This window comes from Myiozetetes cayanensis, unplaced genomic scaffold, assembly GCF_022539395.1.
Source record: "Myiozetetes cayanensis isolate MyiCay16 unplaced genomic scaffold, myiCay2020 scf3, whole genome shotgun sequence".
Taxonomy (NCBI): Eukaryota; Metazoa; Chordata; class Aves; order Passeriformes; family Tyrannidae; genus Myiozetetes; species Myiozetetes cayanensis.
Window position 1 is genome coordinate 61,009,365 of NW_026087521.1, and position 25,686 is coordinate 61,035,050.

General features: G+C 39.2%; 1 protein-coding gene across 15 annotated transcripts in view; it reads left to right on the forward strand.

The window, feature by feature from the left end:
* The window catches only part of WNK1 (WNK lysine deficient protein kinase 1), a 102,433-nt gene that overhangs the window by 34,569 nt on the left and 42,178 nt on the right, over window positions 1-25,686 (forward strand). For all 15 annotated transcript variants that reach the window (XM_050325483.1, XM_050325486.1, XM_050325485.1 and 12 more), the window contains exons 3-7: window positions 3,501-3,721; window positions 5,554-5,711; window positions 22,759-22,847; window positions 24,152-24,371; window positions 24,588-24,921. In XM_050325483.1, the coding sequence (XP_050181440.1) occupies window positions 3,501-3,721; window positions 5,554-5,711; window positions 22,759-22,847; window positions 24,152-24,371; window positions 24,588-24,921 (1,022 nt within the window). The remainder of the gene's footprint in view (window positions 1-3,500; window positions 3,722-5,553; window positions 5,712-22,758; window positions 22,848-24,151; window positions 24,372-24,587; window positions 24,922-25,686) is intronic.

Below are 25,686 nucleotides of genomic sequence, written 5' to 3' on the forward strand. Positions count from 1 at the left end.
CATTTAAGTCTTGGAGAGGCATCCAAATCCTAAATGTGTAATCAGGCTGTGGGAGCTGGAAACAATTTGCCATCTATTTGGTTAAAATAGCCCGTGAATGTCTTGTGTTTTTATGGTGCTTATTGATAGCCACAAATGGACATTCTTAAAGAGGGGAAAAAAAATGGCTCTTTGGGAGTCTGGACTGCAATTACAGCGAAGTGTTTGTCTCTTAAAATAGTACTGGAGGACTAAGGATACCACAACATTCTTTAGCCTTATATTCAGTGAAGATATTTTGAAGGTTGTTTAGGGTGCTTCAGATAAAATAATAGATCTGTTGCTTCATGTGCTGTTTTCAGAACAGTAAAAAACTAAGCAGCTCTGTAAAGATGCCTTTAAATAAAGATACTTAATTCAATGCTAAACATGTAGTGTTAGATTTAATTTTTTTCCTGCCTTTCTTACTCCTTTATCCCTCTCACAGATTTTAATATTTGGATTGGCTTGTTACATGGAGGCATAAACAAGATGATAAAGTAATGACAGACAATTACAAAGTAGGGTGTTGGCAGGAAGAAACACCTCAGATTTGCTGTCTATAGGATTATTTTGTGCTTTGAAGTATGAAAGTATTTTTATTTTATCTAGAAAGAAGTAACAGGTTGTTTAATCAAAGATTTTTAAGCTATAGAGTTATGGGTGGGGTTTTTTCCCCACTCTTGCATAGCTTGTGTTACAGTTGTGATTTAGTTTATTCTTGCCCACTAGACTTGAGACTTGACAAGTGAACTATATATATGGGAAATTTCTGGTGTGCCAAATTTAATATCGTTGAGTATTTCACGTGTTTGTGGCACATTCCTAAATTTATACTGCACACTTGTGTTAGCTTATGATATTTGGCTGACTGAGTATTACTTCCATATCTTTTTTGTTTTCTTAGTATTTTTACATTACCTGCATTATATAAAAGTGTTACTTTCCTCATTTTGAGACTTGGGACATAGACATTGTCACTTGATGTAAAAAAGTGAACAGAAGAAAAGTGTGGTGATATCTTGAAGTAAATTCGCTGATGGTTTTTTGTATTTGTATACATGGATACAGAAATACCCAGAAATAATGTTAAAATTTTGTGGACTCCTTTTCAGATGCTGTCTGGGCAGTTTTCTAATTTTACATGAACTTCTGTATATGAATGGTGGAAAAATTTTACAACTGAATTTTTGTAAAGAATAAGACTGCTTTCTGCTATTGTATGCTATCATGGAATTAAAATATTGGGAAAAATGGAATTGTCTATTTGAAATTTTAATTATACTATCAATGAAGACAACAGTGTTTAATCTGATTCAGATCTCAGCCATTAGTTTTGTCTAAGGTCTGGATAAAAGTGTGTCTAGTGTGTGTTCCTGATGCACTTTAAATGAATGTATCAGCTCTCTGGTGGGGCACATACCTTCACAACTACCTCTGCTAATTCAGTAGGGATTCCTGTAGCTCCTTGAGCTGAGGTGCTGTAGGTAACTGTAATTGCAGAAACTTAGACTAGAAACCTCCTGAGGTCTCTTCAAACCTGAGTTATCCAATAATACTAGGAAAATTGTAAACATACTGGCTAGTAGGGTTGTCTGTGTATTTTTATGTATTTATATGTGCTTCTATTTTAAATTGGTTTCTGCCTTAAGTGACATGTGACTTCGTTCAGGACAGTGTTGTGGAAAACTGACGGCAGCACTGTGGGATGCTGGGTGATGGTTGGACCCAGGTCCTTTAACAGTGAGGAGCTGGCAGTAGGCAAGCATATTTGAAACCAAGAATGTAATTAGGGATTCCAGATGCTGAACTGAAGTGCCCCTACCATGTGATCTTTGGATCAGGCTCAAGAGAGATGAATGAGGGTTGTGTAAATAGCAAGAATTCAAGTGGTAGCTGATGTGATTCAGAACCTCCCCCAGTTTGTCTCCTTCCTTGCTTGGCTTTTTCCCTGCCTGTCTTTATATTCTGAGCCTTGATTTCCTCTGGAACTGTGTCCCACTTGCTTTTACAGATCTATTTTCACAGCAGGATTATTGCTAGCAACTTGATTTTCCAGATCTTCTCTTGAACTGGAGAAATGAAAGTAAAAGGGATTAATCCACTGCGTTTTTATGTTGGCATTGATTCAAGTGATTTCATCCAGACTTTATCTCCTGATTAAGTGGACATGCAGAGTAGACTGAACACTACCACAGAGTGATTGAACACAACTTGCTGTTGGCTGAAGATCGTAGTTGCTAGACTCCATGCTGGTCACAGAATCTACTACTGGTCTTGCAATACTGTGAAACTGGTCTTTGTCTGAGACTTGGACTGAGTAACATTGGCTGAATAAGAATAAAGCCCTTGCTCTACAGAGCATGCTATTTGCTTTCTCCTAAATGTATTTCAGCCTGTACTTCTTCAAAAGGAAGCAAACAGCTCTTCACTTCAAATTGCGTTACCCAAAGAGAAGTTGTGAGAAAACGCTGCTGGAAAGCACTTGAATGCTGTCATAAGGTTATTCACCTTGTGGCATCTCTAATGTGTTGAAGTTAAATAATAGAATAAGATCATAGCCTTAGGTTACAAGCATTGGAAAATATTTTTGGTATGAAATTTGACTCTTCTGAAATGGAATTTCGAAGTGTGGCAAGATAGAACTGTTAATGTTGGGTCATGTTCTGACTGTGAGGGAGTACTGACTTTATGTATGAACTTCTCCACCTCAATTATTTGGCAGAGCCTTCCTAAAGATTTCTCTGCCCTGTCCATATCTGTCTGTAGTTTTGAAGTAATGAGCAGTACCAGTCAGATTCAGGTGATCGAACCCTGTCCTGCACCAGGGAAACAATCTCCAAGAATTTCCCATTTGCTTGACAGCTCCACAAGTAAATTTGAAGCAGATTTAAAGTGTAATATGGAAACCTTGACCAGAGAGCTTGGACTGCTGCTGAGAAGGAATAATGACTTCAGAGCTCTTGCAGTTTGCCCCAGCTCTGTACTTAGTTATTGTTATTAGTATTTTGCATCTAGTGACCCACATCCACACCCAGTTATAATAAATCAAGGTAAAGTTTGTAATTGTTTAGACAGTTAAATAGATAAAGTATTGCTGTAATTCATGAGCTTTGAATTCTATGTCATGGAAGCCATGCCTTGAAAATTAGCAAGCCAGCTGTCTAATTACCATAGGATGATTTTGTATGCAGATGAGTTATTAGCTATGTGTTAAACTTTTCACATTTATCTTTAATCATTAGTCATTAGTCCCTTGTCTAGAAGAAAAGGGGCTGGGTTTTAGAAAGAGGAATCATCTTTAGCTCCTCTGAAGTCTTGAAATGCCCAGGTAGATTTTAAAATAGAAGGTGAAGTTTAAATTTGTACATGTCTTTAATTACTGTTTCTTTGCTTCCAAAAATCAAAAATGGCTTAGTTTAATCTACTACCCGTTAGCAGAATCTACTGAGTTGGTAACCTATTGTTACTTTTTTCATTAGGTATTTGAAAAGATTTAAAGTGATGAAAATTAAAGTACTACGAAGCTGGTGCCGTCAGATACTGAAAGGCTTACAATTTCTACACACACGTACTCCTCCCATTATTCATAGAGACTTAAAATGTGACAACATCTTCATTACTGGCCCCACTGGATCAGTCAAGATTGGAGACCTCGGTCTGGCAACCCTGAAACGAGCTTCTTTTGCCAAAAGTGTGATAGGTAAGCCTCTCCTGTATTGGAGGCTGCTGAGCCTTTTAAGAGCTTTCCTTAAAAATATGGTTGCAAAGGTACAGGGTCAAAGCCAAAAAATGTGTAGGCTTTGTTTCTTGGTTGCTGAGGTCGTTCTGTGTCCCTGATGCGATTACATGTTGAAATTTTGGTTGTGCTTTTGATATTTGTGTATTAACATGAAGTATTTTGGAATACAGGGTCCTTGTCCTGCCCAACAGTTTAGTGCAACATTGTTGATAAAACCACTCTTGGCTACTGAGCTATAAATCTCTACTTTGATATGATGATCCTTCAAGAAATGTACAAATGCATTTTGGTGACCAAACAACATTTTGATATTCAGTGTAGCATTAGTTTTTACAGCCAATGTTTTTTACCTTGATTGTCACCAGGTGTTCATATTAAACCTCTTACAGATTTTGAGTAATCAGAAACTAGGGTCTTCCTTGTGAATTCTTATAAGAATTGGTTTTATCAGCTTTGTTTTTATAGTTGGGTGAATAGACTGCAGGGAACAAAGTTTTTCTCACTCTCAATATTTAGAGCTTGCTAAAATGCAGCATTACTCAACAGTCCTATGCCAGATTCCTAGATGGGATCAATGGTCTCTACCTGTAAATTGTCCTGCAAGCTGTTGCTGAAATATTTCCTGCTTCTTAACCAGGTCAAAGTATTAACAGGAAAGCAAAGTATAGTGTAAAAAAAAATAAAATTCTGAAGCATAATTGTCATATCCTCAAATTTATCATTGGAAAATTACCATCTAGTTATCTATTAATGGTTAGGCTTTGGATAAATGGCTGCAGTTACATTCTCTTTTTTTGGTTTAGTGTGGTAAAAACAAGCAATGTGGCTATAGAATGATCTGTAAATTGTTTTGAATCTGGTGCCTGCAGGAAATAATTCTGTGCTTAAATTTACAAAAAGCAAACTTACATCTCTGGCTTAAAAGTAAATCTGATCAAACAATGCAGCCTCTTTGTTTACAGAGGGGTTGCTGTGATGCTTCACTGGGCAATAATTTTCTGCACACTATTTAAATGGGACTTGTTGAATCTCACGCTCTATGCCTGTAACTCAATCTCTCTGTATTTCTGAGTATTTTTGACTGTAGGATGTCCCTCACTAATGCCTGTATCTGCAGTAGGCCTATAATATACTGCAGGTGGGAAGGTAAGTATATGAAGAAAAGGGCTCTGGTGAGTGGCCTTTGCAGAAAATTACTTTTTATCCTCTTTCCACGGAGATTTGTATTTGTAACAACATAGAGTTTTTCATTGCAAGGCCTTACCTGAACCATTCTACTTGAAAAAGTAGATGGAGAGCACCGGGTCAGAGACTAGCTGTGGGCTCTTACCAGTACTACTTCTTTTGCAGCAGAGGGCAGTCAGGTAATTTTTGAAACAAGGTTTAATGTGCCTCCTTTCTTACAGGGAGAGAAGGTAAGTGTCTTAACTCTCCTTAGTATTTGGTTTGCAGCCTATGGCTAGTCTGCAGTTTTCCCCTCTTCTTATCCCCTCCCCTCCCATTTGATTTCAGGCTAATCCAGTCTGTTTTAAATCTCGTATCAACTCACATACCCAAACCGGGAATTGCATCAGTCTTTTCACGCCATTCTTACTCCACAAAGGCCTTGCAATGGAAGACTCACGGAGTGTGTTGATGCAACAGAGTCACTAAGGGTTTCCTCCCTCTTCTTTTTGCCTCCACTTTCTCTTGTCTCACAGGTCTGCCCATCCGCTCCCTCCTGCGGTGAGTAACGCCAGCAGCCTCTGCTCGCTTTGAGACATTTAGAGTCTGAATCGTTCTTTTAATTTAAGGTACCCCAGAGTTCATGGCCCCCGAGATGTATGAGGAGAAATATGATGAATCCGTTGATGTGTATGCTTTTGGGATGTGTATGCTAGAGATGGCCACGTCTGAGTATCCTTATTCCGAGTGCCAAAATGCTGCGCAGATCTACCGCCGGGTCACCAGTGTAAGTCCCTCCTCACTACCGAGTCTAAAGCTACCGCTGTCAGCAGCAAAGGAGTACAGCTGGGTAGCACCAGTACTGTGCAAGTGTGTATGGGGGAAAAAGAAAGCTGACTAGAGGGTTTTTTTGGGATGGGTGGGAAGTTACAGCATGGTTGAACACACTAAACATCTGGCAGAAGGCTGTAAAATATGTGAATGGAAATAAAATTTTGCACGTGTTCATACTCTTCTTTTAGTGTAGTGGAAGATATTAGGGTTTTAAAAAAGTGCAAAAAACCAGCAACCCGAACCAAACAACAAAACACATTAGAATAATAACAGATTATTTTCTAAACCATTGAGGGGGAGATGGTGGAACTGTTTCAGTCTTGAAGATTAGCTGGTAAACGTTCTCTGTAATAAAGCTGGATCACAGATTTGGAGCAGTTTGGCTTAGCTGCTTGCCAGGGCAGATCATAAATTGTTACCCAGAGTGATTTTTATAATTTGAATACTGAGTGGCCCTCAGCAACTCAATATGTTGGGGCTGCTTCTTATAACAATGCAGTGGAAAACCTAGATAAATAGCAGAAGGTAAGTGCTGGTGAGTGTAGTGGTGGTGCTGGAGGCATTGTGGGTGAAACCAAATAAGGCTGAGAAGGCAAGCAAGGAATTTGAGTTGGCCCATCTGACTAAGCTAAGGGGAACCTACAGACCTGGAACATAGGAAGCAGAACTGTAGTGCTAGAAATGTGCAGCGTGGTTGTGGCTAGATTTGCTTTGTGATCTCCACAGCAATGTTGTGAGGACCTCTCCAGTGAAATAAAACCAACACCTTGAACCTTCTGATCTAAGCATCCAGAAAGAGTAGTGAGGTGGCTGCCTGGGGAAGGAAAAACTTGCACTGGATTTCTCAGAATACCCGTGCATGTGTGTGAAGGAAGGAAAAAAACCCAAGACTTACCTCTTTCTCTGATGCACAGACAAATGAATTCCTCTTAAGTCTTTTTGTGTGTATTAACTTGGAGAAGTTGCAGATTTAAAAAAGAACCTGCTTGGCTTTGGAAAAATAAAGTTCTTTCTTGTTCCTGATGCCTCACACTATAAAAGGCAAATATAATTACTGACTTACAGCTGTGGGAGGAATGGTCTTCACACTGGAAGAAATGAATTCTGCAGGTGAAATGGAAGACTGTTCCTTGTTTGAAGGGAAATATTGGAGGGACACAAAAGGAGGAAGAAATAAGGCATAAATAGTCATTTTGGTTTTTTGAACAGATGCTACAGTAAGTTTTTATATACATATGTACACACACAGAAGGGTTTGTTTTTTGTTGGGATTTTTTGTCGGTGTGTTTTTGTTTTGGTTTGGTGGGTTTTTTTAATGTTGGTGGCCTTATCTGTAATTTTTTAAATAGAGATGAAGAACTGGGCTAAAGTTCTTAAAGCTTTCAGCATAATCTGATCCAAAGGTGGTTTGGATCAGTGAAAGAAAACTGGAGTATCTTACCAAAACAGTCTTAGTGGTACCTTTTGCTTTGCTTATAGATGAGCATTGGCCAGAGGTAAAGCAGTATAATTTGGATGGGCACTTTTTCTCAGAATTGATACCTGATGTAAGTGTCCTGCTCATTCCTTAAAAAGTGCTAGGAACTAGGCTATTGGTGAGAATCAACTGTTGAGATGATCTCAGCTTGGAAATCTCCAAGTCTTTTCCCTGGTCTTTGAAGTACTTATCAACTGGAAAGCTTTGTAGAGGGTTGTAGCAGAAAAAGTTCTGTAGAGACTTACCAGAGTTCAACTTACCAGCTGTTTATTGTACTTGGTGCTCCTTTCTCCCCGTTGTTTTTGATTGACTGTTGAAATTTAAGTAGATGAGAAACACTGGTAGTTTTTTGGTCTTCCAATACCACCTTCTCTCCTCCTCTGCTGCTGCTGGATCACAGATTGAATTTAATTGTTGACTTTTTTCCTGCTGTTTGATGTGCTGCTTGAGAGCTTCTAAGATTTACTTAGTGGGGAAGGACAGGAAGGTAGAGAAAATGAAATGTACATTTATGTGCTTCCAGGCAGAGGATGAAAGGCCCTGTGCTTTGATATATTTGGGTTTGTTTATTTCATTGTAGTTGCAAAGCAGTTTGTTTAAAACCAAACAAAACCAAGCACAAACAAAACTTGAATAACTTTCAAGGAACTCTTTCAATGAAGGAAAGACAGTATTATCTGGAATTAAAACACAAACCTGTCTTAACTGATAATGGAGAAATCAGTGTTGTATAATGTGGAAAGCAGACCTTGTCATGAATGTGAAATAAAATACTCTTGGTGTTCTTTTTACCGCTCTGTGAACCAAGGCGAAAAAGAGCCATATAGTTTTCTGCTCTTGTCCTTTGCTCCCTGTTAAAGAATATAAGATTTTCTTTCATTTCAAAGCAGACTTCAGAAGTTTACACCATGTCTGCATTTGTGGGTGAAGGGTGAACCAGTTGAGAAATTTAGTGCTTGAAAGGACAGTGTGTAAATTAACAATTACAGAGTAGAGCCAGAAAACACCTTCCTACGTAGGGGAGTCCAGAACTACTTACCAACACATTTCATTCTAATCTATGTTGGAAGGTGAATGTGGTTTCTGGAAGATGTTTAGCATCGCTGTTCCAACCCCTTCATTTGCTGCTTTCCTAGGGATGTTTTGAGGTGGCAGCTGTAGTCCTGCTGTGCCTTAAGTCGTGAGGATTATTTTATCTAGATAAATACAAAGAGATCAGAGGAAAGAACAATAAGAATGATCTGCTGTTGAAAGTCATGAATGATCATGCCATATGGGAGCTTCAAAACCACTGAAACCCCAAAGGCATTAAGATTAAAATGTGCGGCAGGCAATATATATTTAAATTAATTGATTTCTCTCACCCTCTTTGTAGTAACTGTTAGGCTTAGTAAAAAGCAGAGTTGCTCCATTAGCTTAAATCCTTGCTATTGCTTAGGACAGAATCCTGTAGAAGGTGTCTTAATGACCTCTCAGAACTGGACTTGCTAATACCAGTTTATATTCTTATCTCACGTTTTGGCTGTGCCTTGCTCTCTTTTTAGGGCGTGCCTTTAGCTGCACTGCATTTTAACCTTACACCTTTTGTGTAAGGATTCCTGTAGCTGATGCCCAGATACTGCAGCACTGGGTTGGGGTGTTGGCTCGGATTTCTCAGAGTACTGGATTGTGTTCTACCTCTTTGATTCAGGGTCTTCCCTCATAGTTGGAAGTAGATTTTTCTTTAAATAATAGTTTAGATCAGAATTCTACATCTTTGCTTATCAAAGACTGAAGTTCCTTCCAGAGATAAGACATTTTTTGGCCCAGGCAGTTACTGTTGCTTCACATCTTGGACGATAGTGCTGCTGCATGAGTCTGCTGTTTGCAAGATGCTTGTCTACACTGCCTACATTGTCTCACTGTGGAGTTTCTGTTTTCCTTTAAAGTAATGCTAGCATAAAGTTCTGAATTTTCTCTGGTCCAAGAAACAGAAGTGCAATTAAATTGGCATTCTTTCTCTATCTAGAAGAATTTTGCTTTTCAGTAGAATAATCTGGGTAAATACCTGGCTTAAAAAAACCCCCAACTGTCCAGAATTTGAACACCATTCAAGTGTTTTCCTGAACCTTGTTTTACACTTCAAGTAAGGAAGTCAGCAGTTTGACACAGAATATTGACCCCTGTACTTGCATCCTCTTGCACACTCAGTCCAGACCCTTTCACCAGCAGTTTCTTTAGAAAGGAAAGAGATCTGCATGTCTTATCTCTCAAATGTAAAGGAGAGATACCTTTTTTTTTTTCATTAAATCATAATGTTGTGGTTTTGTCTCACTCCCCCCCCAATTTCTTCATTGAGGCAATCCTCTGATGTTCATTGGGAATGATTCCAAATAAATTAGTAGTTTGAGCTTAAAAAAATTGCAGCTCTTGGGATTTTTACCTTTCTTGGGGATGGGGAAATCTGAGGTTTGAGTAGTACATCTCTAGCTGGGACTGAAAGCATCCAGCAGGCACTTACTGCTGCCTATTTGGCTTCAGAAAAATGTAATCTAAGCCTGCAATGAATTGACAAGGAGCTGCTCTATTTTTAAGGTAGTCTTGCCTGCTCCTGTGATTTATTTTTGCTCTTCTACCCTCCTGTGCAGGCACACCTGTCTGTGTGATACACTACCAGATTTGGGAATGCATCCCCTATTTTTCTTTTTTAACAATTCTGTACCATATCAAAGCAATACAGACAGTTCCAACACAAAATGTAATCAAGATACATAACTCTGTTATGTAGTAGCTTGCAAAAAAAGTACTGTAAGATCTTGGTAAAATTTTTGAAGATTTCCCTGTCTGTTCCTCTGTGGAGATTGTTTTTGGTTTTGGTGTGGTTTTTTTTGTTTTGGTTTTTTTTTGCCTTTTTTTTTTTTTTTGTTGTTGGTTTGGTTTTTTCCTTTTTTTTTTGACCTGCTCCATGCATATTTCAATTAAACAATTTGTCACAGGAGATATTTAAAATGGGCTACACGTGCATTTAAATGGAAACAGAGATATTTATAGAACAGACATCCTAAGTATGATTTCTTAATTTAGTCTGTTTGGAAAGCAATGCAGTGAAGGCATAACTAACTGCAGTAACTTCAGCTGCTTTGCCTCAGCCTCTGGTGAGACTGCTGAAATCCAAGCTGTTGCCTCAAAAACTAGTTTGTTTTTTCCCTTGTTTGTGTTGCAGTTATCACTCACAGATGTAGTATAGACCTTTTTTTACTTTTACACTGTATTTCCTTTAAACTTGTTTTTTGCAGCACAGAGATTATTTTTAAAAGCATGTAGAGGTACTGATTACTCAATCTTTAGTACTTGGATGTCCCAAGGCTTAATTTTTCTAGGTGCTTGACTAGGACTAGTAAAAAGAAGATTATTGGGTTTATTACTACCTTTAATGAGTTTAATATACAGATTTATCTCCTTCATCCTTATCTACCACTAACATAAACATCCAAACACTCACTGCAAAAAAGTTAGTAAGACAGTCCTCAGTTTCAAATGTACTCATCAGTTGAGTGTGAGCAGAAAACCCCCTTTCTCTTTCTCCCCCTGCCATTGTATAAACTTACCTTTTAAATTCTCCTGGCAGACTTGTGCTTTGGCCTTGATTTTTCTCCACGCTTACTTTGACCAAGTGAACTTTTGCACTTGTCCTTTCTTTCACCAGAAGTGCAGTCTCTTCTCTCTAAACCAGTGTCTGCTGTCTGAGATGGCCCTAAGATGAGAAGGGGGGGTGGAAAGGCATTTTACATTTTGACTTTGAATGAAAAAAAAAAAAGAAAAAGGTGGTGCTGTACTGAAATGTTCCACAGAGTGGGCATAACATTTTTCTTTGCTGTTCTCCAGAGCTTGAAAAAGAGCCTAAGGGAACAAGGTACATAATGAGTAACCTGACCAGGCAGTGTCTAGCTGGTTTAAAAATCCTTAGTTTCCCTAACTGGTGGGAACTGGAACTCGCTGGTTAGAGTGAAGGTCATTCTCTTTGCTGCAAATCAGGCAGTTACAAAGTGCTGTTGTTTGGTCAGTTGAGGTAAAATTAATTTCTTCTTTAGTATCTTAAAAGTTAGGCATCATAACTGCCTAGACTAGTCAACAGCTTCGTTTTCATTAGAGATGCAATAGGCAAAGTATTCCAGATACTTTTTCTTCTTGAGAGGTCCTAGACAGCAAATATAAGTGCTAAACCTCTAGATGTATGATTAATTTTACTTGCAGTCCTTAATGAATGATGGTGAAATGTCCTCTTTTGTTTCCTGAAAGCAATATATAACTTTTTTAAGGCATGAATAAAGCTTTTGTTTCTTTACCTTGAATAATTTGGTTTCGTGACCTGATTTAGGCTGATACAAAGGCATCCCTCGTATCAAGCTTTGTAGTGAAAAAAGCACTGGAAAATAAAAAAAAGGGAAAAGTAGGGGAGGAAACCGTCTGACAGAACAGGTAGTCTTTTGTTAAAGCAGGTACTGAAAGGCTACAAACCTCTAACCAGGAAACACATTATTGTAAGAAAGGGCAAACTCTTGTATTCATTGGAAGAAGAAACTTCAGGTACTTAAATATCAAATAGAAAAAGAAAAGAAACATCTGATGCAATTCCTTTGAGTCATACTGAACAGACTAAAGAAAACTTCTACCACTTGCCTCTTGTAACTGTTCAACTCAGTTGCAAACATTTTGCTGGAACAGCTTTAAGGGTGAAGAATCTTCCTGCATGGAGATTGTCACTGACCTGTCAGCTGAGGAATATATAGCTTTAAAAATGGAAGATGGGAATTCAAGGTTTTGAAGCATTGATATCTTAGGCAGCTTTGCATGTCACTTTAGAGGTGCTCTTTAAGAAATTACAGTGATCTAAGTAAGGAAAAGCAGCGATCAGCATGAACACTGAGGTGTAACATGCTGCATGTCAGGTGACAAACAGGAGTAAGGGCCTGGAGCATCTCTTGTGAGGAAAGGCTGAGGGAGTTGGGCCTATTGGGCATCGAGAAGAGGTGACTGAGAGGGGACCTCATCCATGTCTATAAGTGTCTGAAAGGGGGGTGTCAGAGGATGGAGCCAGGCTCTGCTCAGTGGGGCTGAGCAGTAGGACAGAAGGCAGTGGGCAGAAACTGATACACAGCAAGTTCCACCTGAATATGAAGAAGAGCTTCTTTACTGTGAGGGGGTGACCAGGCACTGGAACAGACTGCCCAGAGAGGTTGTGGAGTCTCCCTCACAGGAGATATTCCAGAACCATCTGGACACAATCCTGTGCCATGTGCTCTAGGACAGCCCTGCTTGAGCAGGGAGGTTGGGCCAGGTGACCCTCTGTGGACCCTTCCAACCTGACCCATTCTGTAATTCTGTATGGGTTGCACAGCTAAGGCAGATGACATCTGAAGTTGGAAGGAAAAGGGCTTATTCAACTGGATTCTTTTCTAAAAGTAGCTCACTTTTACGACTTGATCGTAGAGGCATCTGTACTATTCAGCATCAACAGCTTCTAGATTACAGCTAAAAATGTTTTGTCAGTATTGGTGTAAAACAAGCTTGGTTTGAAGTAAAAGGAGCTATTTCTTTCTTAAATTCACCACTGAGTCTGGAATGTGTCCCTTGGCAATTTTGAATCAGATATGACTTTAAAATGATTGTGAGCATTGGTTGAGTTGCATAAAATCAAGATCTAGTGTATTTTTAGGTTCTGAAATTTGGTTTTATTGCAGAGTTTGGCAATGCAACCTAAATAAGTTGACAGAATACGGACTAAACAATGTGTGTTTAAAAATTTGAGAAGTTGATAATTAAGAATCGGGCCTCTTAAAACTGTCATATTAATATTTAATATTCTGTCCTGTACTGAAATCCATTTAGTTCTTACATTAACTGAGGTTAATTTAACAAGAGGTGGGAACGTGGGTCTTAGGAACAGCAATGTGGTGTTTTTAAAATGCCTGACTCTGCAGTGAGGTGAGAACCATTAGAATTCTGTGATTAGTGAATCACTGAAGCATTACTGTGGGGAGACTGATAGTTCAAAGTTATTTGTCTGTATAGTGCCACTAGTCAAAAATAGTGACATTAAAAATGCATGGGCTACTGTTTTGTGTCCTGCCACCTGTACTGCTGTAGTTCCACAGGGATAGGACTGGGATAAGTCTAGGAAAGTTTTAGTCTTGAGGAAACTCACAAAGGTATTGAGTAATAATAAATTATTTTGAGGTTATGTGATTCACAGGCCAGAACTCCACCAAATTTTTACATAAACCCTCTATATTTACCTCCAAGCTCCTCAGAGCTGTTGCTGGAGCAGGCAGTGACATGGGGCTGTGTGTGCCTGTTGGAGTGCTTTGGTTTGTTCCTGTGTTAGAGAGTGAAGGGCACCAGAGTTGAATATGGTTTTGTTCATTTCAAAAACTAGAGGGACACAACAGGCTAAAATGTTAATGCTGAAGAGAAACAAGGCTGTTGCTTCTCTGTCCTTTTAAGTAACTTCCTAACACTATGAGCTCTGTTTTAAGGAAAATTCTTTTCAGAGATGTATTTCTACCTTACCACCCATTACCACCATCATAAAATTCTCTGTATAGCAGGAATACTTTTTAGGACAACCTTCTGAAACTGTTGGATCTTTGGGTACACAAGTATAAGTTCTTCACTCCTAATAGAATAAGTCCAAAAATAAAAGGCACGGTGACTTTTGGTACATTTTTGGAATTGTGTACTATTTTTGGTATGCTGCAACATTATCCCAGGCTTTTTAAGTAGGTATCCTTTCTACAGGCTAGTTCTGGTACCAAATGTGGCCCGTGTTGCATCATTTTTTAAATTCAATTTGAAGTCCACTGGAACTAATCTGTGGCTTTTGAATTATTGTTACTGTACATGAACTTTAAATTTAGTGCTAGGTGATGATTTTCTACCAGAATGGAAGCAGACTAAAGCAGAGAATGCAACTATTACAATTTTTCAAAAATGTATTTTCCATACTGAAGATAGATGACAGATACTTTTAGTATTATGCCACTGTGGCATTTCTAAATTTATAGAACATTTGTCTAGGCATGTCTGTTTTCATGTTCACATGGTAAAGGCAGCATCCCTGGAGGTTAAAGAACTGTGCACAGTAGATGCAAATTATCTTTATGCTTTTGTGCAAGAATTAAAAGTGTTAGTACCTGGTCCACTTGTCCAATCAGACTGTAGTGTTGTTCAGAAGAACTTCTGTTCTTGTACTGTGTGTTTCTAAACAGGGCCCTTTTCACTCTTCCATGCACCAGTATCCTAATTGTTTGCCAGCTATACACTGGGGAACTGTGTTTTAGTTACAAAATTTCCTGTTCTAGAGCTTGGTTAATTTCTTGTGTTCATTAGAATTGCTGCATTTAGAGTAGGTGTTGTGATCAATTTTTTTTTTTGTTGTTGTTTTTTTTTTTTTTTTTTCCATCTAAAGCTGTGTGCTTAGCTCCAGATTCTCAGGACTTCTGAAATAAGCTGATACTCTTATTTACCTGGCAGTGCTGAAGTACAGTGGGCTTTCATGTCCAATGTAAAAACTTAAAACACCTTGTCAGTGGAGTAGCTCTAAGCCATGGTGTATATTTGGCAGTAGTGCATAGGATTTCAATATTATCACAAATGCAGTGGTTTTTTGACCTTTTTTTACCTTCTTTTACTTGAAAGTACTGGCTGGAAAGGATTGCAGCCAGTGATTTCTAGGAAGAGTTATGATGAGCTGCTGTTCAAACTTAAGAGTGAGGGAACAACAAAGCAAGAGAACTGTAGCCTACTATCCTGGTCTTGTAAGGCTGTTAATGCTGTGAATTCTCTGGCTTTAAGAGATAAAACTACACCGGCAAAGAAGTTGGTTAAGCAGGCAGTGTGAGTGTCCTGTGGCTCCTGGGCTTGGAGATCAGTTGTAGGACACAGATGTGGAGGTGACAGAGAGCAGTGATTGCTAATCAAATCAGGAGTCTGCTTTATGCTTTTCACCAAAGCTTATCTCCTACCAATGAGCAGGTGCTTCCTTTAGGAAGAAGCAATTAGCATGAGTGCATCTTTCAAAACACAAATATACCTTGTGTGTATAGCAACTTTGGGAATTTTTTGGTGTGTTTGGCCTCTTGTTTTTTATTAATGCCTCAGAAGTTTTTTGAGGGTAGGTGGTAAATTGGGGAGGAAAAGAGTTCTGAATTGTGGTGATCAGTCAGGTTGCAGCAAGCAGGCCTGTATAAATTCTACAGAGCCGCTGTTGTCTTTACAGCATGTTTGTGGACTGTGAGCGTACATCCTAATCTGTTGCAAGTCATGAATTCAGTTGGTTTGGAGAAAGTTAAGTACCATGGGACTTGGATTGCTTACACATCATCATCACAGAGGGTGAAGAACAACTGGTTAAGCTGTTTCAGTGACTTAGAGCTCTCAAGTAGCTGAGATAGGAGTTTTGATTTGAATGATGATAGGTCAGTCGAGTTCAAAAGGTTTTGGGTTTGAAATGTCCAGTCATTGATTTTGGTCAGCAGAGAAGACAATGAGGCCTGTCCCAGTCTGCACAGTGCCTCATGAACTAACTCTGGCTCACTGGGACCTTTCATCTGCTTCCACTGCTTGTATTGCAGTAATGCTGTTTACTCTGTTAGGATACTGATCTGGTGCAGAGCTTATTCTGCTGGATTTACCAATTTAATTCTTGGTGGAATTATCAATTGTCCAGAATTAATTGCTATGAAAATACTGAAATTGGTGAAGCTAAATTTTCACTTCGGTTAAACATGTCGCATTTCATTTTTTTTCCCCATGCAGTCTCAACTATTCTAACTTGCTTTTTAACCAGAAAAAGAAAATCACCTTCTGTAGGCAACGCATGTCCTTTGAAATGAGTAAATCTGAAGCTGAAATTCTTCTCATCGTTGTACATATTCAGTTGAACTGGGATGAGAATTATCAGTTATAGGTGTATCCTGTGTGAAACAAGAAGGAAAGAACTAAAGCTGAAAGATTGTTCCTAGAGCAGGCAGTAAGGTTAAGATCAAGGATGTGAGATGGAAAAGGTGGTGAAATGGTTAAACATTCAGGTTTTGAGGGCAGGGTAAGTAACTTAATATCAGGTAGTGAAATTTAGGAGATCATGGGGTAAACCTGTTTAAATGCTATACATGCCATTGCCTGAGGGCATCTTTGAGACTAGGGGGAAAGAGGTAGGATCATTGGCTTTTTTTCCACTGGAATCATATGTTCTCTCTAAATTCCTGGAATTAATGGTTTGTGGCAGCCTGGGACTGGCTCAAACTAGAATGGTAACAACTTTGCAAAAAGAAAATATAGAGACTTTAATTACTTTGTTTGTGGGATTTGACTTTGCTACTGATTTTATTAGCTTCTAGACTGCAAAGTTAGAACATTTGGTTTGAGAAGATTAATCAGTTACAGTAGAATTCTTTTCAAGCTCCACAGTTACAGCACCTTTGAAAAGAGCCAAGCAAGAGTTGTGGTTAGACTAGGAGAGGTAGACTCTGTGTTTGTTAAAAGCTGAAATGTTTAATGTTCTTTGCAAGTCATGCAGTATACCCCACAAAAAACCTTAATCAGGTGTGCAAAATGTTAGATTTTTATTCCAGTGAAGTAGATTTGCTTTGACTGCAGAGTGTCTGTTTGGTTTGAGTGCAACTACAACAGCTAAAAAAAAAATTTACAAGCAAGGCAACCTAAGTTCCAACGTGCTTTAAGTGCTGTTAAAATGGAGTTGATAATCAACAGTGGATTTTTGGGGGATGATGGTGGTGGTTGTAAAATGTCCAGCTAAGCAGTTGGAAGGCCAGTCAACATAGTAGGATCTTTAATGATCCCTTTTCCTTTGACTCCTGGAAGGTTTCACAACAGCTGGTGAAGAGGAATTCCAAAATGCCTAGTGTTGCTTTTGCAACACTGGTGTTGTATGGTATAGCAACAACACTGATACAGTTGTGGAATACTTGAACTGATGATGTTATTTTGGGGTGAAAAGTGATCTTGGTAATTCTAAATTGAATTTTATCACAGTTTATCATTACGAGGTAGTCAAAGTTCATTTACTAGCTTCATACTTTAAGCAGATGCACCTGAGCTTTCTTGGCCTTGCTCCTGATATCTTTACAAAAAAACCCAAACAAACCCTTGAAGCTCTAGACAGCTCATTTCATTAATAAACAAGTTTTATAATGGTTGTTTGAAACTAGGTTTTAGAAAAAAACATCAGACTTCTGGCTTAGGTTTGAAATCTAGCAACTAGGACGTGTAACTCTGAATTACTTGTGCACATGTGGTGTCAAACAAGCAACAATGCACTTTTCTAACTTTGTCCAGCAGTTTGAAAATCACCTTCAAATCCCCATTCCCTTACATTAAAGCACCCTTTAAGCAGATAATGTTGCCAACGGTAGCAAAATGCCGTTGTCAGGAAGGAGGGAGGTGAAATATATCAATGCTGCTTTGTGTTTTGTTGGGATTGTAGTCAGCTCTATGTATTCTTCTGTAGCTCCTTGGAAAGGAGAGACACAGCTACCTGCATTCCCCTGCACAAAATTAGTGTGAACAGCCTTGGATCTGAACAACCCACTGACTGAGCTGTTTCCCCTCTTTGAAGTGGTACTTCTGCAGCAGCAGGATCCTGATGATCCTACCTGCAGCCTTAACCTAGTGCAGAAAAAATGGGTGGAGAATAGGTAGAGCAGCCAAGCAGGAGGGCGGGGACTTGCAGGAAGTAAAGGATCCTTCCCATTGTCATTTCTTCCTCCTCCTTGCAGCCAGCTGGGCAGGCAGAAAAGGACACGCTTACCTCGTGCTTATATTGATTCTTTCTATTCAGCATTAGAGTGACAAAAGCAGATATTGAGCTCAGATCTCTGCAGCCTCATGTACTGGGCTTGGAAAATAACAAGAGGTGTGAAACAGGAAACAATGCTCCCTTCTAGCCTTGATGTCTGCTTTCCGTCTGCTGTGCGTTAAGTCCACAGCCTAGTGGATTCCCATCGGAAACTAGCACCTAGCTAACTCTGTGGTGTGCATGCCTATCCTGTCCTGATGGATTTTACAAAACGAGAGATCTGTCCCATATTTGTAATTGTTAATTCCCACTGTTGCTGCTCTCACAAGGATTGTGCTAAAGAGGTAAGTAAGAATTTCAGCTCTGTCAAGTGCATGTAGCCACAGGGAAGTATTTTGGAGGTGAATTCTTGACAAATCTGCTGAACTGCCTTACCTTTGCATAGCTTGGGTCTTCAGTTTTTGAACTTGACTGTACTTTTCCCCCTGTAATTATTTAAACGTAAATTAAAATCCTGACCAACAAGGCTGGAACAATAATTGCTTCTGCTATTTTTCACCTGGGTTTTTGTTCCAAATCTAACTATTTTTTTCATTAGAATGTCTGAGGGTATGTAAACCTCATCTGTCTTAGTTTTGGTTTGTTGCAGAGGTTGTGCAGCACCGATTGTACCTTCTCTAATGAAGTAAATAATGTGTTCAGTATCTCTTGCCTTAGAACAAGATGCTAAACAGTAATCTAGTGATCTAAGTAATGCTAAGTACGTTGTTTCTAGGCAAAAATTTTGAAGAAGCATTCTGGATAGCTTATAGTCTAGTGTTTTAAAGTTTCTTGGAAATTTATTTTTTTTAAGAATACCTAACTTGCTTTTAATTGATCAGATAACCATATAAATCTTGAGTTTTGGAACACACTTTTTTCACCTGGTTCAAGTCTGATAAAATCACGAACTTTATCACATTTAAATGAAATATGAGATCTCTTCTTACGTTTAACGTGAGCACTGTAGGATGAGTTTTTAGTTTGACAGTGGCACTTTGTGTTACCTATGTATATGTCCATATTTTAGAGGTACTCTCAAAATGGAAGTGATCAGTGGGTTTTAAGTTCTGCCCTTGTCAGCTATTGCTTTGTGATTTTGTGTCTGTAAGAAGGGCAGCAGTGTACCAAACTGGGAACTCCAGCTCACTGGAAGCTGCTGCAGGCTTTATTGGTTGAATTTGTTTCGAGTCTGATAAATGCTGTGATTTGGTTCATTGTGAAACTCTATAAATGCATTTGCCGGTGAAAAAGAGGAAATGACAACGGGTGTGGGAATGGGAGATGGAGAAAAGGAGGCTCTTGCTTCCAGCAGCACTGCCAGTTTGTGCTAATTTAGGTGGTAGCTTGAGAAAATGTTGGTGATTTTCATTTTGCCTGTTATACCTCTGCACACTTTTTTTCTCTGTGAGAGCTCTTCCTTCTATTTCTTTAGCAAACTCAGAAATAATGCCAGTGGGATTTGGGTGTTTAACCCTTATTAAAGTGCCACTGGGGAATAGGACTGCTGGATTAAAAGATTTGAGTTGCCCTGTGATTCTTCTAAGGAGTTTGGGGGCTAGGAGAGGCATATAGGAATGTGACCATCTTTGGCATGGTAAAAACCAGGAAACACCGAATGGCTTGGTATTTACTTGAGTGCCTTTGGGTTCAGAAGCTGAGGAATGTATGCTTGGCTGCCCAGCTCCTGCACTCTTAAGGACACGTCAGGGTTATGTGAACTGCAGGGCCTGGCCTCCCTTGGGTTTCTGTGTGATGGCTGGTTAAGGTGTGTAGGCAGTTCTGGATAGAAAACAGTTCACTGATGTTTTGATTTTTTTTCCCCAGTCATTCCTAGTGTCTTCTCTCTTGTTGTATAAAATAGTTTGTTACTGCCACTAGTGCTTGGAGGAGGAAAAGGAGAAGTTTTAAAAAAAGCTGGTGAACTCCAGCATAGGGGGAGCTCGGCCAGCACTGTGGACTGGACTTAGGCAGCCCTTCTCACGGGCTGTGGAGCAAACTGAGAAACAGGGAGCTGCTTGAACATGGAATCCTCTGCTGGTTTTAGGCCCTAGTGTGAGATTCTCCCAGGTTTCCTGAGGTGCAGTTAGGAACATGGAAGCCATGCTGGCAGAGGTTGGCAGGAGCTTCACTTTTTAACTGAACTCCTGGTTTGGAATTCACAAAATGGGGTATTGTAAAATGGTCCTCATGGAAGGGGCCTGAAGGTTTTGGTCAGGTGTTTAATTTCTTCCAGGGTAGAGAAACACAGGATAGCAGATTGAATCACAGATTTTAAAATCTATCCTTAGCTTTAACTTTTCATGCTCTGTGCAAGAACAGAGCATGTGGTAAAATAGTTAAGAAGAAAAATCATGTTCTGGCTTCGTTGTGTTGATATTTTGCTGTGCCAGTTGTCTTCCTCATGTTACCTTTCAATTTTTCTGAAATCAGACTGTCACAGATCTGACATGATCCTTCTGCTGCCACAGCCTAAATGAAGGTCTTTGGGGGCTGCTGTTACATCTGGGACTTTAGCTGTTGAGGAGGCTTACATGTGTTAAACTTTGTGGCAAATTTAGATAGGAGCACGTGCAATAAGTGGTTGAGTAATTGTTGCATAGGCTATATGTGTACATGCATGTAGGAGAGCATTTAATTACATGTGGAAACATCTGTACTACACATATAAACCTGAATTCCTGGGACCACGTTAAGCTTGGTCATAATTAAAGGTGGACATCTTTGACAAGTCAGCTACATGAGCAGAGTTCTAGAAATCCTTTAGAGTGGAGAACCCTGTCATGTCCTGCTAGGAAGCGGGAGGTTTATGATATAGCCTGGTTACAGTATTAAGCTTAGCCATCCAAACTTGGGTCTGTCTTATCACCTGAGGCATCGATTTTCTTAAGTCTTGATGTTCAGTGAAGCTTTTAAAAGCGTTAAGCTAATGTTCACTGACAGCCTGTGTTTCAGAGCTTATTCTGGTCACAATGTAGCCTGCAGTTCTGTGGATTTCAATTGCTAGAATTTCACAAGAGCAAATTTTAGACCAAAGAAATCAATAACCAGAATGCTGTTGTAACAGGAAGTTTTTATCAAATAAAGTTTTTCCTGTAGTGTGGGTGGGTTTTGTTGGCCTTTTTCTTTGAAAAATTCCAGATACAACACCTTTGTAAAACATAGTGGCAGATGTTGCCCACTGAAAGGATTGGACTCTTTTTGCTTCTCGCAGTCTTTGGTTTACATCTGTTGAAGTTGATGATGCCCTCTCCTGGAAGAGTGTGATAGAGAATATTTTAGGTAGTGAACATGTGAGGTCAGTGTACTGACATGTCTGGCTAAGGGAAGAAGTATCTAAATCTAGATAGAAACTATTACCATATTAAGTCTCCACGTTTGGTTAAATGAAGGTCTGTAGTTGCAAAGACTCGGGTTCAGAGACTCAAACACTTCTGTTTCAAGACTTGTTTCCCACAGACAGTAGAGGAATGGGGAGGGGTCTTGTCATGATGTCTACATGTGGTGGGAAAAAGTGTTGTATAGGTTATTGGGAGAAGTACTTTTTGTTTAGGACTCAAATCATGATGCTTGTACTGCATTTATTTCTGTACTTCAGACTTTATGGTTTTCATTTTCTGTGTAGTTGTGATTTACCAGTGGCACAAGGTCAAATGTATCAAGTGTGTAATCTCAGGATTGTTAGGCTTGAAAACACCAGCTCTTCATATACCAGAATCTGAACAGGATGTCTTCATCCTCTTTCATTCTGCTGTCTTAAATACAGAGTTTGAAGCTAAAGGCTGCATCGAGTAAAACTGAGTGCCAGATTTTGCTGTTGTGGACAATTAGCCCCAAAATAGAGCTTCTGGCCATGATTAAGTGATGAAGCTTGGCTCTCTGCCTGTAATGTTTCTCAGAATTCCCAGATGGTCGTATCTCATGGCCTGTTTGTTTTACTCATTTGTGTAGCTGATCTTATTTGGATTTTGGTTTGCTTTCCCCCCCTGGTTTTAGCACATATTGGAGAAAGTATCACTGTGTGTTGTGGAAGGGCTTTTGTAAAGGCCTGTATTGCCTGAGCTCATTTTCCTGAACTCACAAAAGCAGGGATGCAGGAGCATGGTTTGGGTATAGTAGGTCTTCAGAGGAGAGCTAAAATACTGGGAAGACTTTTTTGACATTGGGCAAGTTATTTAATGATCCAGTTGGATCATTCTGGGCTAAGGTTTTTCCTGTAAAATCAATCTATGCCTAAATTACTTCATATAATGGCATGTTGGAAACATTCTGGGAAGCAGCAGAATGCTTGGAAGACTGTTAAATTAATCATGTAGGTTCCTGCATTAGTGTTACATAGGAAGCATTTCCTTCCATTCTGAGGCCAGTCTGTGTACTTGCCTCTAGCCAGCATAACTTCTATGGAAACTAAACAGTTCTCCTGCTGTGAGAACTCAAATGTCAATGCCTTCTGTTATGGAAGTCTGGCTGAGAAATGGGAAGGGGGTGTGTGTGGGATGTTTGCAAAAGTCACTAACAAACAAGTAAAGGGCAATCCTGGAGTCAGATTTCTCTCTAATTTGCACTTATTATTTAGGCCAGTTATCTATAGATATATATATATATATATAAATAGTTGGTCTCTACACACAGTCAAAACTTAAGTCAAGTGAGCCTTCCAGTTTCTCAGTTGTCACTTTTATGTTTCAGGGTGTCAAGCCAGCCAGCTTCGATAAAGTAGCAATCCCTGAAGTGAAGGAGATTATTGAGGGATGCATTCGGCAAAACAAAGGCGAAAGGTAAGTACTTCCTTTTCAGATGGAGGTCCTAGCTGCTGTCCAAGTATTTTAATCTGTGATGATACCAGATCCAGTTAATTAATAATAACCCAGAAATGGGGTTTTCTGTGATTGGTGTAAGTTGGGAAGGCAGCAATACTTCTGCAGCTTCTGTTCGTTGGTAGATTCTGATGCAATGATTGTTTTAGAGAATTAACAGTGTCAGGAAAAGTGCAAATGCTGTAGTAACCATCCATGTCAGTTTATTCAGAAATGTTACTGCTTGTATTAAAACTTTGACCCAGTGAGCAAAATCATGGAGCACAGTCCTTCCAGGTTTCCAGATATTTGGATTTGGTTGGTTTTGTTTGGTAATCCTTGGGTTGTTTTCTATTCCTTTGATTCTGTTGGTATTTTATGGCTAATTATTTTGAGGACTCTTCTTAATTTTGAAATTCTTGATACTTGTTTCTATCCACATTTTCTGCAAGATGACTTCTACTTGAAGTGGTTAACTTATACCATAACAGGAGATCTGTAACTGCTCTGTTGGGTTATTTGTGGAGTTTGGGGGTTTTTTTCTGCTTTTACATGGCTGTTGTTTATTGACTGTCCTACTTAAGAATGCTTCAGCCTTTGTCCCCTCTTTAGTCTGCCTCTCTTCTGTTCAGAGCAAGTTTTATCTGTCTGTGGGTGTTTATTCATCCTCTTCTACTAACTCTTGAAGTTTTGCATCTGATTGTGTTGTTGTGTATTTTTAATTTCAATGCTTTTCCTTAGTTTTAAACAACCTAGTATTTTTTTCCCCCATTTTAAGTTCATTTTCTGGCTGCACATCACTTATTTCTTGCCATTTCGTTTGTTAATTGTTAATGCTGTGTGTAAATGAACATAAATCTCATGTACTACAGGAGGCTTTTGATAAGATCGTGAAGTAGATTGAAGTACATACTTGGATTACTGCATTAATTTGGGGACTAAGTGTTGTGTGTTAGAGATATATATATATATATACCCGAGCTGCCTCTTCAAGGTTTCTTATTATTTTATTTAATATATGTTCTGTTCATTTGGCTTTCATATTTTGGTTCTTCTACTGACCAAGGTGTGGTTGGTTTGAGGTTTTTTGTACATTTGTAGCATTGTTGCATTTTGTTTCCCGTTCATGCTTTTTAGTAGAAATTTGTATTCTGGTCTGCCAATTCATGAGATGTGTATTAAGTTAGAGAATAAATTTGGGGGAACATCAGGCAAGGATATTCCTTAATATTTTATGAAAACCTAATAACTGTACGTGGTTTTTATGTTCTTTCCCAATATGCTAGATATGCTATTAAGGACCTTTTGAATCATGCTTTCTTCCAAGAAGAGACTGGAGTACGGGTAGAACTAGCGGAGGAAGATGATGGAGAAAAAATTGCCATTAAACTCTGGCTGCGAATCGAAGACATCAAAAAACTCAAGGGCAAATATAAAGATAATGAGGCAATAGAGTTTTCGTTTGATTTGGAAAGAGATGTCCCAGAGGATGTGGCACAGGAAATGGTGAGTGCTGATGGTTTTCCAAAGCTTAGGAAGTACTGGTGTTTTCTGACAGTGAAACGTGGTCTGTCACCTTTTGCTCTTGCTGTCTGGAAATAAAACTGGTTCAGAGATTTGTGAATGGGAATTTAGTGCCAGAGAGAGTGGTAGCTTATGCTGTAGCACTAATGCAGTGGCTGTCTGTGGCACTCTGAATTCTATCAATATATCCTCCTTCAGGTGGAGTCTGGCTATGTCTGTGAAGGGGATCACAAGACAATGGCGAAAGCTATCAAGGACAGGGTATCTTTGATTAAGCGAAAGCGAGAGCAGCGTCAGTTGGTGCGAGAAGAACAGGAGAAGATCCTTCAGGAAGAAGGGAGTCAGAAGCAGCAGCTGGAGCAACAGCAGCCAAGTGCTTCCTATGCAGGGTCAAAGCATCCCCAGTCTGTCACTGGTACTACTCTTGTCCCCACTGCTTCAGCATCAGTTTCTACACAAGTGGAGCCTGAAGAACCGGAAGCTGATCAACACCAACAACTGCAGTTCCAGCAGCCCAATGTATCTGTTCTTTGTAAGTGTGTCAGCTGGTTTATTTAGGAACTTTTACACAGTCTTTACACAGTTCTTCCTGTTAGTCTTACACTTTTGGTGACCATAACAGTAAATATCTTAAGATGATGCTGTCTGCTGAAGAGCAATAACCCACTAGAAAGCACAGCAAAAAAGATGCGTTCCTGTGCCTTAGCTGAGCCAAGTCTTGGCACAATTCACAGTCCAGTGTCTTAGCACAAAATCATTTCTCTTAACTTCAGGGTAATACACTGAAGGAACTAGGACACCTCAAGCATGAACACATGTCCTTCATTTTGGTGTCCTATAGGGACAGTATATTCTGGCCCTGCAAAAGGCTGTGTACTCTAGCACCAGTGCAGATAAAGATATTAAAACCACTTATCCTTGTTAACTTTGGTTTAAGGTGGAAATGAGATAAATGTACAAGTAGTTCAGCTCATAATTTGCTTTCTGAAAAGGCTTTATTTTCTGTTTTACGTACTGTAGATGAAAAGATGAATTAATACTCCCATCTTTTCCTCTTCTGCCATCTCAACATTTGAATTGGTATTTGAATAATGATGGTAGATGAGAACTTCCATATTAGAATGATGAAATTAAAAAGCAAATTGTCTGTTCTCTAGGTACAGGGATTTTACACTGACTACTAAGCCTAGTTCACTACTGTACCTACATGGTGCATCTGGCAGCCAGCACAACCCACCTGTTTTACATGTCCATGTAAAATTTAAAATAATGATTTTAAACCCCTTGAAAGATCATT